The 16,139-nt window shown below is 35.2% G+C and overlaps 1 protein-coding gene across 1 annotated transcript in view; it reads right to left on the bottom strand.

Moving 5' to 3' along the window:
- ESR1 (estrogen receptor 1) overlaps positions 1-16,139 on the bottom strand; it is a 161,132-nt gene that overhangs the window by 60,288 nt on the left and 84,705 nt on the right. Inside the window, exon 4 of the mRNA XM_058835083.1 lies at positions 3,682-3,798. Within this exon, the coding sequence (XP_058691066.1) occupies positions 3,682-3,798 (117 nt within the window). The remainder of the gene's footprint in view (positions 1-3,681; positions 3,799-16,139) is intronic.

The raw sequence follows: 16,139 nt of genomic DNA, 5'->3' as shown, positions 1-16,139 counted from the left end.
GAAAGGAGGGGAAGAATGCTAACTCCTAGAAACCCTCATTCACTTACCACACTATAAAAATAATAAAAAATCATTAAAAATCATTAAAAATCATTAAAAAATCATAAAAATCATAAAAATAATTAAAATAAAATAATTAATAAAATTAATAAAAAACAATAAAATAAGGTGCTTTTGGTTTCTTTGGGCCCAAGTCATCAGAAAGCTTTTAAAACAATGGAGAAACAGCAAACTAGGTCTGTATGGGAGCAGAGGTCATCCACACATATGGCTGGAGCCTCAGGGTTGCAACTGCTGTAACTCCATTTGAAAGCTGGGACTCTCCATCATGTGAAAGTTGGAGTGCACTTCTCCAAATCAGAACAGAAACAAGGTTCAAGAAGGCATCAGCAGATAGTAAACAAAAACAAGGCTTCTCCCTCCTGCTATGGAACAGAAGTAAAATGGACATGGCAATGATCTTATTCGATGTGCCCCCTTTATCTACACGTACAAACAGGGGAGCACAGACTAAAAAATAACACATAATTTTTATGTCCTTTGGGCTTTTTCAGAAAGAGAGAATGAAGCATTTGGACAAAATATAACAGCTGTAAATTATGCCTCAGATGCTGACTGCATCAGCAGAGATTCTTGCAGTCTAATTGTCTCTTGAAACAGCACAGTAACAGATGCAGAAGGAAACACTTGCAAACACAAGAGGAGAGAAAAAAAATAACTCTTCAGTACTGGAAGAAGTTTTTAAAAGACCCATGGACAAGGAAGAAAAAAAAAATCAATAAAATTTCCACAGGAACTCATAAGTAAATGTTCCTACCACACAGTTCAAGAGCCACTTGAAGCCTCCATTTTTTTCTACATGAAGCCTCTAAAACATGTTTCAGTTGTGTCCACTCTACTAAAAATAATATATGTGGACTTTTTCATTCTGCATTAAGTGACCTCCTGTGAGGGAAATCTCAGCAACCATATTCTATATCATATGTTTAGAATTAACCAGAGACACTTAATCAAGATTTTGTCTACCTTCCCCAATATTTACTGAAATTCCATATTTAATATCGGTTGTTATTCATATCACTTAAATGGCAGATGAAAGTCACAAGTTGGCAACTTTTACAATTTATTGAGAAACCTCAGCTAATTAAGTGCAGAAGGAAAACTGGGATTACATTTAGAGGAAAGAAAGATTGCATGTGTTTTCCACCATATCTAAAAGTTGTATCATCATAAGGAAATTGTGGAGACAGAGATAAAAATGAGATAGGACACAAATATTCAAGAGTATGATGGAATTAATGCCTTAAAAAAAGGCAAATCCTTCAACATGAACATGGGGTGATTATTTAAACTGAAAGATTTGATCATAAGAACTAGGATTTATTGTACAACAGTGTAAACCTTGACCCAACCACTAAGCTACATGATTTTAGTATGTTGAAGAAAAGTTCTATTATATCTATTTAAAGAGAAAATCTTCATAGCTCTCCTCAGGGAAAAAAAAAATAATTAAAAACCAAAAGCATGTAAACATTGTCACTTAAAAGTTAAGGCAGATAGCATAACGTAAAGAATATTTACTTAACCTTTATCTTCATCTGAGGGAAATGTGACAACTAATGTAGAAGAAAGGCTTTTCTTCCCCACATATCCATGTGGACAATAGGGGATCAACAAAGACTCCAGAAAAAGCATGAATGTTTTATTCATGCACATGACCTTCCCTGAAGCCATCTGTAGGTATGATAGATTTATTACTTGTAACTGAGGGATCTCAAGATTATTTTCCAAGACTTAATAAAATAAATATTTTAAAACTGTTGCCTATGAACCAGTGATGTATTTCATGCATTATTAGTAGTACTATTAGAGCAGATACAATTTATGCTGATCCTTGTCTCCTTGTTTACAAACTGCAAGTTTAGTTTCTTAAAAGAAGAAAACAACAACGACAAAAGAACAAAACAATAAAAGTACCACAACACTATTTTGTAACTGCCTATTCCTGTAGTGACTATAGAAATCTTACAACATTGTAAAAGGACAGGAAAGGATGAAATGCAGACAGCTTTTCTCAGGTGAGAACCACTGTATGAAATAAAGATTCAAGAACATTTATATTTGAAAGAAAATTTAGACAGAATTGCAGTATTTATTTTGGACTACTTCAATCTAAAAAATGCTAGTTGAGAAATCTTTACAATTTTTATGAGATTAAAAGTTACATATAGAATAATCAAAAACTTATTAGAACCTGCATCCAAGAGAAGAGAACGAAAAACACAAAGCTAGTACAGTGGACCATTAATTAAATACACGTAAGCATAACTGGATGTAAATGTGCCAAATGAAAATATAATGTCATCAACATAAAGCATAATTATAAATCCTAGCTGTGATCTGCCATATGTACAAAGGTCAAAGTTAAATCTGCAAGGTGTATTCATTTATGGATTCTCTAATTTTAGTTTGCATTTCTTGAACCTCTGTCTTTTCTGGGTCATAGCTGTGATATTAACGACATAACCTTCAATGAGTTCTAGCCATATAAACCAGGATGTTCAGATCATATACAATCATAAATAAATAAATAAAATCTCATGAAAAAATCAACCATTGTCTTAACTTCTAGAAGCAAAAGCAGATTTTACGTCTTCCTCCTGACTGCATCCCAAAATTGAGATTAATAAAATCTGTCTCAGCTCTTTCCTAATCCTTGAGTTGAGAAAAATCCAGGTCCTATCTCAAGTGCAGCAACAACTGATCATTTTTTATTTAGTCTTTCCCTTTTTCTCCTAAGATTCCCAGACTTGGCCTATGCTTGCTGGACTTACAAATGATTTGTTGAGGAAAGGACTAACCTGATGAGCTACACTTCTCTGTTGCAACAGATTTTCTGTTGCATGAGTAGGCATTAGTTGTGCCAAAGACAGGAAGAACCAGTCTGTAATCTAACTAGTTCTTTACATATAAAACACTTGGGATTTAATCCCTTCTGCTCTGAGCACATACTAGTTTGCTAAGTTTTCCTTATAGATATAAGTTTACATACAGCTACTGATTATTCTTCATTGATAAAAGCAATCTGAAATTTTTAGCAGGCTACAACAAGCCATCATTATTACATATGTTCCAGGAAAGTGGCATTTTTCTCAGTTCTTATAAAATGAGTAAGCCTTTAATATTGTTGGGTTGAATTAATTTGCATCTAAAATATGTGCACAGTACCAGAACAGAGAAATTAACTTTCCCTTCCAGGATTCACAGAACAAGAATTATATATCCAGAAGTTTATTTAACAAATATGGACTGATTTGAGACTATCAATGCTCTTCATACTAAACTGCAAAATGCTGCAAAATCTTGGGTTAAATTTCATTCAGCAGGATCCGAAGTCTACCATGAGAGACCAAAAAAATACTGAGTTAAAAATAATAACAGAGGAATTCTAATTCTATTGAAATCAACGGTCCTCTTATTTTTCATGCACATTTGGAAAAGATAACGTTATATTTGGAAGCTTTTCTTTCTTTATTTAATAAAATAATTTTGATTTAATAGACTTCAACTCAATCAAATCAGTAGCTTTCTCCTTTAGAAACCTTATCAGCTGCCCAATGAAATTAAAAGGCAGGGAGGAAGACAGCAATGCTAAAGACTCGATGATGGCTGTGTACATACCACCTTTCATCATTCCCACTTCATAGCATTTTCTCAGTCGGCAGGCCTGGCAGCTCTTCCTTCTGTTCTTGTCAATGGTGCACTGGTTGGTAGCAGGACACATGTAGTCATTGTGCCCTGTAAAACCAGAGGGAAAGTAAGGACACAGTTATGCACAGACATAACAAAAATTACTGTAACGCCTTGGGAAAAAAATAGCAGGGTTACCATCATAACCTTTCATAAAAGTGTTGATACAGATTTTGGAACTGACATCTCTATGCCACACATTTATTCGCAAGCTCTTTAAGTTAAAACTTCTGTAGACTAATTAAAATAGTGAAAAAATAAAGCAACCACAAAAGGGGATATATTAATATGAACAAGTGCCTTGACTTCCTTGCTCTTAGGCCAAGAAATATAACGCCATCTGGTTTTGTGTGCTTGTGCTGATGTTTAACCAATAGACTGCACAAAATGAGGTTTACAAAATTAAAAAGGTCTAAGCACAGAAGATCTATGACAGTCAGGGCCAGTTAAGAAACAAACAACATAAAACAGAAGCAACAATCCTCAAATAATTAATTGTACCTCAGGGATAAATCAGTTGCTTATTCCAGCTGCATGTCTACTGATTTGTGCAAAAACTTCTTGACATGAAAAATTCTAAAATTACCACATGCTGAAACCAAGCTTGTTATTGTATTGTCTCCTTCAGAGCTCCTCTTCCTCATTTATTGCTCTCTACATCTCAATTCTCATAACAAGCAATTTTAGCATACCATTATTTGTTACTGCCAAAAAGCATCTATTCCAATTTGCCCTAAAAAAATGTGTGCTTAAATCTTCTATGAAATGATTTACCAGCCATTGACAAAGGTTAGCAAGGATGAAAAAGCCTCTTCAAAATTATCTCATTGGTGCTCTGTATTCATCTGAATACAACTAAGGTACAGCACACATATGCAAAACAAAAAAAAAAAAAATAAAGAAAAAAACCAAAAAAGTGCAAACAAACTGCAGAACTGTTTGTTCTTTCTTTGAGGTCAAGGGATCAGCTTGAGGTAAAGTAGGGTGGAGGTTTCACAGAGGCCTTGGTCTCATCAAATCATCTATCCTTGACTACAAATTAGAAAATAGAGTAAAAATTACTATCAGATTACACCAGGAACATCTGCTCTCTAAAGCTGCAGAACTGGGATCTCATCAAAATAAGTAGCCAACCTCTAAACTTGTTAAAAGGGGAACAGCTGACTATGCCGTCTCAAATTGACAGAACTATTATTTTTTCAATCTACTGGACAGAACAAAATAATACTGGAAAAGTCTGTATCCACATGCTTTACTCCAGCATCGTGGTAAACAGGTACAACTGAACCACCATCTCAACCCAGCACGAGAGAATGCTTTAATTTTCAGTTCCTCTGGTTGGATACAGACTGTTCTATATCTGATTCAAAACCTTTCACATGTAAGGAAACAAAAAAAAAAAATTAAGTCAGAAATAAAACAGTCTCAACCACACATGCAGCCACATGCAGTGTCTACAGGGGAAAACAAGTAAAAAAAAAAAAAGGAAACCCATATTTTTAAGAAAATGCATTTATATTGAGTCACACTAAGCAGCAGTGAAAGAGTGCACCTGACCTTGATCACCTGCCTTGTTTCATTAGTGAGCATTGGAAATACCACAAGATAAATATGGAAAATTTAATTACTCTTTTTAAAAACAAAGAAATACTTTGAAAGATTAGCTAATCTTCTTCCTGGTGAAGTTAAAAGGTAAATTCACATGGTGAATGAGTGCAGGCTTTGAAATCAGCAAATAATTCAGAACACCATTTAGATGTCTCTAAAATAAGCAGATAAATCCCACTTAGGTTGAAGCTGAAATCATGCTTACCATCTTTGCTGGATTGCTCATAGTGTTCAAAGGTTAAAAAAGAAAAATGTGACAGAAGTCACAGATGCAAAAACCAAAAATCAAGTGTAATCAACATCATCAGGGCAGCCATTGTGTTTTTGCTATGCTTATGTGGGTGACAACCTTCTCCTTGGCTATGAGTCTGTGTTTACTTGTGCAAACCACAAGTGTTTGGAAATAAACACCTGGCTTGTAGAATAGTATATAAACTAATCCTATTTGTAAGAGAGCTACAGTTTCTACAATTGTATCATAATGTTTTTCCTTCTGAAGAGTTTTATAATGAATTTACCGTTTAAATGTTAGCATAATTAGCCTGTTTTCATGCATATGATCTGCACCTTATACAATACACTGTTCACTCACAGTGCTTGGTTGATTTGACAGAATAAAGAATGTAAAATCTGGCTGCTAAAAACCAGAAAGATCAATGTGTGATGGGCATACTTCTCTAGATTGCAAATATCATTATTTAGCCTTTCACATTTCCTGTAAATCTAGGAAAAATATAATGCATTTAATATTTATCGTAATTTTTGGTTTATTTTAACCAAAATAGCCTTCAAGAGATGGGAAAACATGTAAGCAGCCAGAAGAAAATGTTTGATAATTTGAGTATACAGTAAAAAACGTTATCAATTTAATCAGGAAAGAAGAAAGAAACAAAGGGAAGAAGGAAGGCGGGAAACTTTTCTGCTTCTCCACAATACTACCTGATTTCAAGTATTTAGTTGCTGGAAGTGAAAAAAGAAGTTTCCTTTGCAAGGCACAGACAGACAAGGGCAGTCTAGCTTGGGGCAGCATGGAAGAGAAAAAGTCAGGAAAACACAATTAAGGTATAGGTAATATGCAAAAAACAAGTTTAAAGTGAAATAATATACAACTAAATAACCTTGCTGTAGGTGAATTTTCTTTTAACTATTCTACTTTCATCTAATGCTTAAAGCTTATCTCTCAGCAAAGTTGATTCCAACCAATCTGACCTACTAGAAGGGATTTCTCACTGGTAGGAACCGTCAACATGAAAATCAGGTTCCCAACTGCCCCGCCCTTTGTTTTCATGGTATCCAAAGCATGGTACATGCCAGAAGAGAGGGTGATTAGGCTACTTGAGAGGGGGTATCACAAGGAATACCAAGAGGAAGAAATGCCTTCCGTGATCACTGACACCTGAAGAGGGAAGCATACGTCACTTGGACTCTGTGAACTTACTGAGGCTTTTAAAAAATGAATTATCAGATAACCTGCACAAAATTACAGGCAGTGAATTTAATATGGTGGATCCCCTAGTTTTAATCCCCTGTATGTATAACTTGTAGTTTCATGAGCTATGATGGAAGAGTTTAAGGGCTCTACTGGAAAAGCTTAGGGAGGGATGGTCTCTTTTTCTTGTGAAAACTCATAAATTTTACATTTTAAAGCAGTAAAAATAAAATTAAGCATATAAAATTAGGAATCTTAAGGTAGATTATAGCACTTCAGAATATGCTAAGGTGTCTCCAGAATGGGGTGCAAAAATCAGGCCCTTTTCTAATCTGACACTCTGAATGATAATGACCAACAGCGGAGGGGAAAAGGATAAGGACGCCTAAACTGATGTAGTTGAATTGACTCATCACGCATCTTGAACAAAGCCAGTAATAATTACTATCCTCTTACTACTGTGTGCTTTTCCTTTAATTATTCTTTTATTTTCAATCCTCATGTCACCTATTTCTTAAACTATTCTTTATCTATTTGAATAAGGCAGCTACCAGCTAAGCCATTGCCTCTGGAAGCACCAGATCCTTCTATGATCTGGCAGCGAAATTAGCAAAATTTTCATACATGTCAGCTAGGATGAAAGGAAGGAAAGGGAAGCTAAACTGTAGACTTTATCCACACCTTAAGGCGTCAAACAAGACTGAAGATGAAAAGCAAACCTTGGGAAGAATGACATTAACAACAACAACAACAAAAAAAAAAAAAAAAAAAAAAAAACTCAGCAAAAAGAAATGTTGAATGTAAAATAAAAAGTAAGAGCAATTTTAAGTGCCCCAGTAAAACTGCACTGATTGGTTTTAAAATCGCACTTTTTGCTAACAGCTCCACAGAAAAACAGAAGGTTATGTCTAAATCCTTTGTAAGCACAGATACTCAAATTTGCAGCTTAATTACTCTCAGACAAGGTCTTTGGATTTGGAATTTGGGTTCTCTTAGCAACGGCTCAGCATGCTGAGAAGACTGATCTTCCTCCTGGTATTAAACAAGCAAAACATTAGTAACATGACAGTAAGGAATATGGTCTGAAAGGCGGTAAAACATACTTCATTTGCATCCAGTGAGGAAGTCCTCTTTTTCTCCGTACCACAGAAGGAAAGATTATGAAATATCCTGAGTTAGAAGGGACCTGCAAGGATCATCAAGTGCACAGGACAGACCCAACAATCACACCGTGAGCCTGAGAGAGCATTGACACACCTCAATCACAGAGCCACTGAAGAATGAGAAAGGAGGAGAGGTTAAAATTTATATACTCCTTCCGCCATAATTAATAATAATAAATAATAAAATAAAATGTTATGTCCTTCAGCTGTGTCATGGAGCTCAGAGAGCATGTTTGCCTGCTAGTGGAATCTTCTTGTCTTCTCTTACCTATAACTGTAACAGCTCACACAAGCAGGTAATTACTGCCAAATGACAATGATAGCGAACTCTTCTTAAGCCTTTCCATGTACTAACAGGAAAAATGAAGAACGAAGAAGAATGGACACTGCATGAGGCTACCAAGCTCACTGCCATCTCACCAGTATAATAATGCATGGACTTATGTATTGAGAAAGGGTGATAAATATAAAAAAGCCACTATCTAACTTTATAAATTTATAAATAAAAATTATATTTTCTAGTCAAGCAAATAATTTTTAAGCTTTTACTATTGGCCTTATCTTAAAATTTAATTTGTTAATCTACTAATCTAATTGTTTAATTTGTTTCATCTACTATTTCAGTATTATAATACCGTGTACAAAGTCTACTTCTACCCCAATCCAATTTTTCTAATTTTAGACAAGGTAACAAAATAGAAACTATATTTTTTCCTCAAGACAAATAAAAATAGACAAAAATACTGATTCAGTCTTACAAAATCTGGCAAGGAGTATGACATCAAGTTTTTGCTTCCCTAGCTGATAAATCACAATTGTTTTAAGTCCTTGGCACATGATTAAAACAACAGCTGTGTTAAAGGGAAAAACTCCCACAATGTATTACTCACAACGATCTCAATATGATCTCTCCAGAGACAAAAGGCATTTTCAGAGAGAGTTATAGGCATGTCATGGCCATCTTATTCCCATAGAGTTTGAATGAAACTGTTGTATTTTTAGCTTCCCAGTTTATTTGAGCCAGAATGGCAAGGGGTAGAATTCTACTAAAGAAAACTCCCACAACTATTATAAAGAGCCTAAGAAGCTAAAAATATAGCAAATTACTCTTGTGCACTCAAAATATTATCAAATGTTATGGAAAAAAAATTAATGTATCTCTCTATTTTTATTCCAGGTATAACATCAGGTTTGGATCTTCAGTACCTGAATGGTTCTGCTATCATACATTTTCAAGGACCTGTAATATAGTCATCCTTGCAGTACCTCTGGAAGGGAATTGTTTGGTTTGGAAGGGAATTGCTGAGCTTTTATACAGTATTTAATATATAAATATTATTAAATATTTATTATTTATTTTATATTAATTTGTTATTTCAGTATTACTAAATGTTTAAAATATTTTTGTTGTAATGGCAGAAGGAGGGGAGCAATAAAGGATTTTCACCATACAGAGCATGCATTGGACATGGACATTTCTAAGCACGAGTTTTCTGCACTGAAGTCTGTAAAACTGAAACCTCAGTACACGCAACAGCTGGCTTGCTAAATTATTACACAACTCTTTGACACCAGTATTTTGGCCAAAAAAAAAAAAAGACCCTTTTCTGCCTGTGTACCACTTTCTCCAACAAAGTACAACCTAGCTATATTCTTCTTTAATTAACTGATATGTATCTGTGATCCTTGGTTTGCTCCCTCATACCCTAACATCATCCATACTCTATAGTATGAAGAGTCATCCATTTTATAATCAGAAAGGTCAGCCAAGGTATCTTGTGCATATCTCTAGCCACATTTTAGAGTGGGAGTAGCTATGTTATCTGTCGCACTCTCTAAATGCAAGCAAAACAGTTTAGCACTTTCCTGCAGGACAAAAATTGCATGTTCCCTTGTAGTTTTTAAATGTAAAGTGCTTTGGTTTCTTATCTGAATATTTTGAATTGCTGACAGGCTCAGTCCTGAGCTAGGAATAATGTGAGTTTTCAGATGAATATTCACTAAACACTTGCAACGTGTAATAATGTTTCATTTTTGTTGTTGTTGTTGCTTGGTATTGCATGACAGTCATATTCCAGAGGAAGTAAAACAACATAAAAGGTAATAATACAGGATACATTAAGAACAGCTTCTAAAAGCCAGGAATTCTATCTAGGAAATGGGAAGAGCTTTGGATTTGGCAGAGGAAAAACAAATGACCTTTTATAAAATCAGATAAGAGTCAGTTCTCTGCTCTCTGGCAATGTGTGTTGCCCAACTTCATAAATGTTCTCAATATTGCCTAGAATGACACGTCATATGTCAGCTCAGAAAATATAGTTCAGTTGATTTCAGAAAATCAGGGAAGAACTATCAGAGTTCACAGTTACAATGGAAGCTGATACTGTATAAGGCTCCACAGTGTCTGTCCCGAATCCAGTTATATGTAGTGTTTTTCTCAAAAATGGGCAGTGATCTGGAGTGTTTCTTTTATTAATTGTTACTCATTTGTAGATGACATCTATATGTGTTAGAAGAACAGAGGCAAGGCCAGACTACTCTGCTAGCCAGACTGAAATAAATGGCAGGAGAGTACAGAATAAGAATTCCCAATTACCTTGGCAAACTGGAGGTAGCACATGGGAAAAAAACAGCACAAAAGCACAAAGTAAAGAGGACTGGTAGAAGTCCCTGCATTAAAATATGAGTAATTATATGGACAAAACAATATGGAAGAAAAATGGTTTCTTCTTCAGAAAAGTATGCCTAAGTTTATTCTGCATCACACATTGATTATAAGTGAAGAGCATCATATTTTTTATAAATAAGGCAAACATTACAGTGTGATGGATATAGACAAATACTATGTGATGGATGGGCTTGTAAGGCAATCCTATTGCTCCATTCAGTACTTGTGAAACATCATATTGAAGGAAATCATGCTTCAAGGGAAAAAAGCTAACAGTAAAAAGCAGAGAACCTCTAAAGCAGAGCAATTAGAAGATTAGAAGCCAAGAAAACAAGACCTACAAGAAAATGTTGACTGAACCTTGTTTCTTCAGGTTAGGTAAAATAGAATTATTTATTTCAAGTGTGATAGAAAATTTCCATGCTTTAAAGGCTGTTGCAGACAGAAAGAGAACAAATTTTTTTGTGACATGATTTGCAGGAAAATAAGTAATGCCCTTAACCTGCAGGCAGGAAGATTCAAATTTCCTAATAGCCTTCAAAGATAAGGAGAATAAAACATTGGATCAAGCTACAGGTTTTAAGAAGCAGTTCAATAAACAGATATAAGGAACTGGTAGAAGTTGATCCGATCACAGGACAGAAAGATGAACTAGAGGTCAAGGTCCACTGCAACCCTATAATTTGCTTAGGCCTTGAAAAATAAGGAAGTATCTTGGATACAAACATCTTAAGCCACTACCACATCCATGCTGAACACAGCACTTAAAATTTTCTAGAAAAGTACCACATGCAAAATTGCCTTACTAGGAAAAAGAGGTATTGACTCTTGCGTTTCAATAGCACTCAAATTTCTGAAACAAGATCACCAGAAATTACACAGCTGAAATTAAAAATGCTTGTTAGAGAAGGCAATCAGAGCAAAAAAAAATGGAGAGCGCATATTTACCTCTAGGGACACTGGAAAAAAACTAGTTAAGGCACAAAAATAAATCAAAAGAAGCTTCAGAAGAACCTGGCTAACCAGCAGCACTTAGGGCAGTCTCAACGACAGCTAAACTCAGGTAGACTTTCCAAATCTACCTTTTCCAGCCTTCACACTTCCAACACCCATCTCCAACTGGAACCATGTGGTTTCCACCCTGAGGCCAGATGCCCACCTACAGCTCCCTGTTGACTGGCTGTGATTTACTCTGCTAGTCCCACTCAGGTTCATGTTCTGTAGTTTGGCTGACAGCTCATAGAACCAGTGTACAAGCAGTCTTATTAGGGAGTTTCTGCCTTCTTGGCTGCAGGACCTGAGCTGTTATAAAACAGATTACAAAAACACCATCAAAACAGAAGACAAGAATGGAAAATTAAAGGGAAGAGCTCAGAAGCCTCCCAAATTGTCACTACTGCAATTTCTGCACTTTACCATTACCTACCTTCACCTATTACTCACTTACTAGCAACTTTTACCAGTAAAGTTTTCTCAAAGAGGAAAATACATATACATTACCACCCCTCTCAACGTTACATACTTTCAACAAAGTACAGCTCTATCACTGTCAAATAAAAACAATTGATAACACTCAAAGACTACTGCCAAAATTCCTCTGCTTGATGGTCAGAAGGCATAACTGCTAATTAAAATTCAGGTTCAAGGCATACAGGCAAAATACTTCCCAGCTTCAAGAATTCCTGCACTTTGAAGACCATTATATCTCTGATCAAGACATTAAAGGCAGGCCTCTGGAACTGATCAGCTGTTCATCCATTCTCAGAAGCCATTACCTGTTCTGGTAATGCCTCCCATCATGGAGTAATTTTTAACTGACTATAAGTGAAATATCCCAGATATGAGCAAAAGCTGTAAACAAAAGCAGAGAAGAGGAAAAACATCAGAAGGGCTTATGAAGGGGAAATAGAATTGTGATTTTCTAAAATGCTGGAGCAATTCTGGGATCAAGACACTCTTTAATGTAAGGATTTACCCCTGGTTTGTCTTGAATCCCTTGTGCTCCCTCTGGGGGTTTGCAGACACCCATAAGTAGGCATTTGCTGGATGCTTGTCAGAGGTGCTATGAGTAATTCCTTCCTGTCTCATAGGGCTTGGTGGCTATCCAAAAACCAAGGGAATTAGAAGGGGGAAAGAATGTGTGAGTCACAAGGGGATTTTTAATTTGTAAATGGCATTTGTAAGGCTCATGTTGAAATACATCTTCCAATTCTGACATCCAAATTTTAGAGAGGCTGTTGTGGGTGTGGGGGAATGAGTAGAGGTGAAAAAATAATGGACTCAGAAGACAGAAAGATATACAGCAGGAGACTGAAACATTTTAGGTCACTTAAGATATCAAGGTGATTTGATGACTTGATGACCTAATTTTTAAGAACTTTCCACAGGAGAAAGTAGTTACTAAGACTGGTTCATGAAAGTGATGTAAAAGCCAAAGACACATAACTTTGAGTAGTACACATTAATTTGGTAAATTTTTAGCATATGGGAGGACAAATCATTAGAATAAACCATCATTGTAAGAAAACACTTGAACCCATGGGCATCTTGAGTCTGGGCATCTAAAATATTTAACTCCATCAAGTTACTGGGCATTGCAGATGGACAGCATATAAAGTTTATATTGAGAGAAGAACAGAATTGTTGATCTAATGACCCTTCTTGGTCTTAAAATTCAAAAATATTTTAGGAGAGAAGTGCTGTGGTGTGGCTCCTTGTTATGCTTCTGAAATCAAGTCCCTCAACCAAGTACACTTCTGAAGGCTACATATGCTAGGTGAAGAGTAAAGCACTCTTCTATCACCAAGCAACGTGGTATCCTTGGTGTCCTGTGACCTTTCTCTCCCATGAAAGATTGTACATTAATACCACTTTGCACTGAGGTTGCTCAAAACAAGGTCCCAAATCACTTTTGGGACATAAACCATCAAAATAGACTGACATAGGCCATTTCAGGAGGCAGTGCAGGTTTTCCACAAACCATCTGTTGTTTAAACAAAACTGAAAACTTGCACATATTGAGACAGTTTCTAATTCAGGTTAGCTCTTAAGCTTTAACTACTTAACAACAATGAAAAACACCTTAGCATTTAAAACTCAAAAAATATTACTGGGAACATTCAAAATAGCCTGGATAAAAGTGAAGCTATCTATTTTCACCTCAGACAAGTTCCAATGCAAATATGAGTTTCCGTACAATTTCAGTATATACTAAGGCAGGTAAATATAGATACCTCAGATATCACTGAGGATAACAGAGGTAATTCATTACCACATACAGCCTCTTCATGTCTGTCCTTACTTTTTGCTATGGTTCTATTAAGAACAATGTAGAAAGTTCATATGCAGTCTGACAGGAACATCAAGGTTCATTACAGCAATTCTCCTATGGAATCTCTGATGAGAAATACAGAAATTATCATCTCTGCATCTACGAATGTACTGAGAAATACAGGTTAGCAAAGAACAAAGTAGCCCAATTATCTTTGCTGAAACAACAAAAATCTTTGCTTAAAGCATTTTGGTTTATTTTTGTTCATGTGAACCTCAACAGTGTTTTATCATATGTTGCACAGGAATTTTTTCCCTTTTATTTTAGGAATGCAGAGCATATATACAATGCAGTATATATAATAACTCAAAAATATATACAATAATATTTAGTCTACAAATCCTTCTATAAATATACCTGCATGTAAGTAGCATTCATTCCTAGCTATCTGATCACAACATATTTAAAATTATTATCATCTGCAAGGTAAATTCATGTTTTTGCATCTATTATTAAGCTAAAAATTATTTTCATTTTCATAAATTGGACACATGTTCAATGAGAACATGTAATTGCTGAAATAGAGATCTCTTCCAAATCCAGTAGAAAATTCAAAAATTACCTTAGTTCATCAAGACTGGGTAGCTATGACTTTATAAGTTCAGAAGAGTTTTCTTACCCTCTATGATCAAATGATCAGAATTCTCTCATAAGTACTCATATTCTTGAATTATTTTCTTTATACTTGTGCATGTCATTTTTTATGATAACTTAATCACAAAAGAGGTGGATCAACTGGAGAATGTGTAGAGGAGCTTAAAAAATGGGATCAGAAGTCTAGGAAGCATGTTCCACTGAAATAACTTGGTTTGTTTAGTCTAAAAAAGAGAAGACTGAGAAAAGATATGATAGCAGTCTTCAACTATGTAAAAGGTTGTTGTAATAAGCATTCTTCATGCCCACAGGGCATAGAGCAAGAAGCAAGGAGCTTAAATTAGAGCAAACATGACTTATAGATCACGAAAGTCATTTTATGGGATCCTGGAAATTTAAGATTTAAAAGCTTATCTACTTAAAAATTACCTTAAGTATATATACATAGCAAGAAGCAAATTTTCTAACTAGTCTTTAGTGTAGCACAAATAGAAAACAGATCCAGTGTGGTGGACCACACCATTTGTCTATGTGGAGACCAGGGTAAAACCACCAAGTGCTGACAGCAGAAGTTCAATGAAACGGATTCATTTTTTTCTTCCACAACGCCCAAACGCTGAAGACCTTTGCTGCACAGTTACTTGATAACTCTTACTTTTGCTTAAGGCTATTTCAATTTCCACTTTGTTGTGACTTAGTTCAGTTCAAGCACAAGGACATAATTTCAAAAGCCTAAAAATAATTTTGATTTGGTCAGAGGAACTGGAAAAGAAAAATAACAAATACACAATAAGTGAGCTGTTCTCCTGACATCGCAAGTTAAAGTAAATTACTCTGATGTGAAGAAAAAAAGCATTTCACCCTTTCTCCCTTCAGTGTTGTTTATTACTGACCTCTGGGCTCTAACCACTCACTCTTTTAAAAATCATTTCAGTGTGTCTGGACAATCAAAAATATGAGTAACTATTAACTAATCATTGTCAGTCAAATAATTCCATCAATGTCTACCCTTCAGTCATTCTTATACTTTTTTTCTCCAAGGGGAGGAAAATTCTGACATGAATGCTGTAAGTCCTATTTAACTCACCTCTGTGCTAGTCATGAAATAAAGCAGGCAATAATCACACCTTGTGATATGGTGTAAAATTGTTCCACACTATGTTTACTTCAGTAAAAGAGACCACAGAAATTTTTGTGCCTATGTATCACCTGGGGATTTAAAAACCTATAGTAAACTAAATAATGCACAGCACTTTACCTCTTTTCTGTTTAAATAGAAGAAATATATTTTATTTTCTTCTCTAAAAACTTAGATAATGAACAGTACCTGTATTTTCAGTAGAATTATAATTACTTCCTAGTAATTTTAAGATATATTGAACAAAGCAAAAAAAAAAATAAAAAAAAAAAAATATTAAAAAAAGCAGCATCCCTTCCACGATGTAACAGGCAGTTAAATAAAGAATTATCTCTGTCACAGTAATTAACAGTGTTTTTATTAGATGCCCTTTACTCCACTAGCCTTTTTAACCACAACAAGACTGTGAACTAAACCATTCTGTGTACAGTTCAAAACCCTGCTTTGTTGACAGACAC

The sequence above is a fragment of the Poecile atricapillus genome, chromosome 3 (genome assembly GCF_030490865.1).
Source record: "Poecile atricapillus isolate bPoeAtr1 chromosome 3, bPoeAtr1.hap1, whole genome shotgun sequence".
Taxonomy (NCBI): Eukaryota; Metazoa; Chordata; class Aves; order Passeriformes; family Paridae; genus Poecile; species Poecile atricapillus.
Note: the sequence above shows the minus strand (reverse complement) of the source record. Positions and strands in the feature narration are given on the sequence as shown.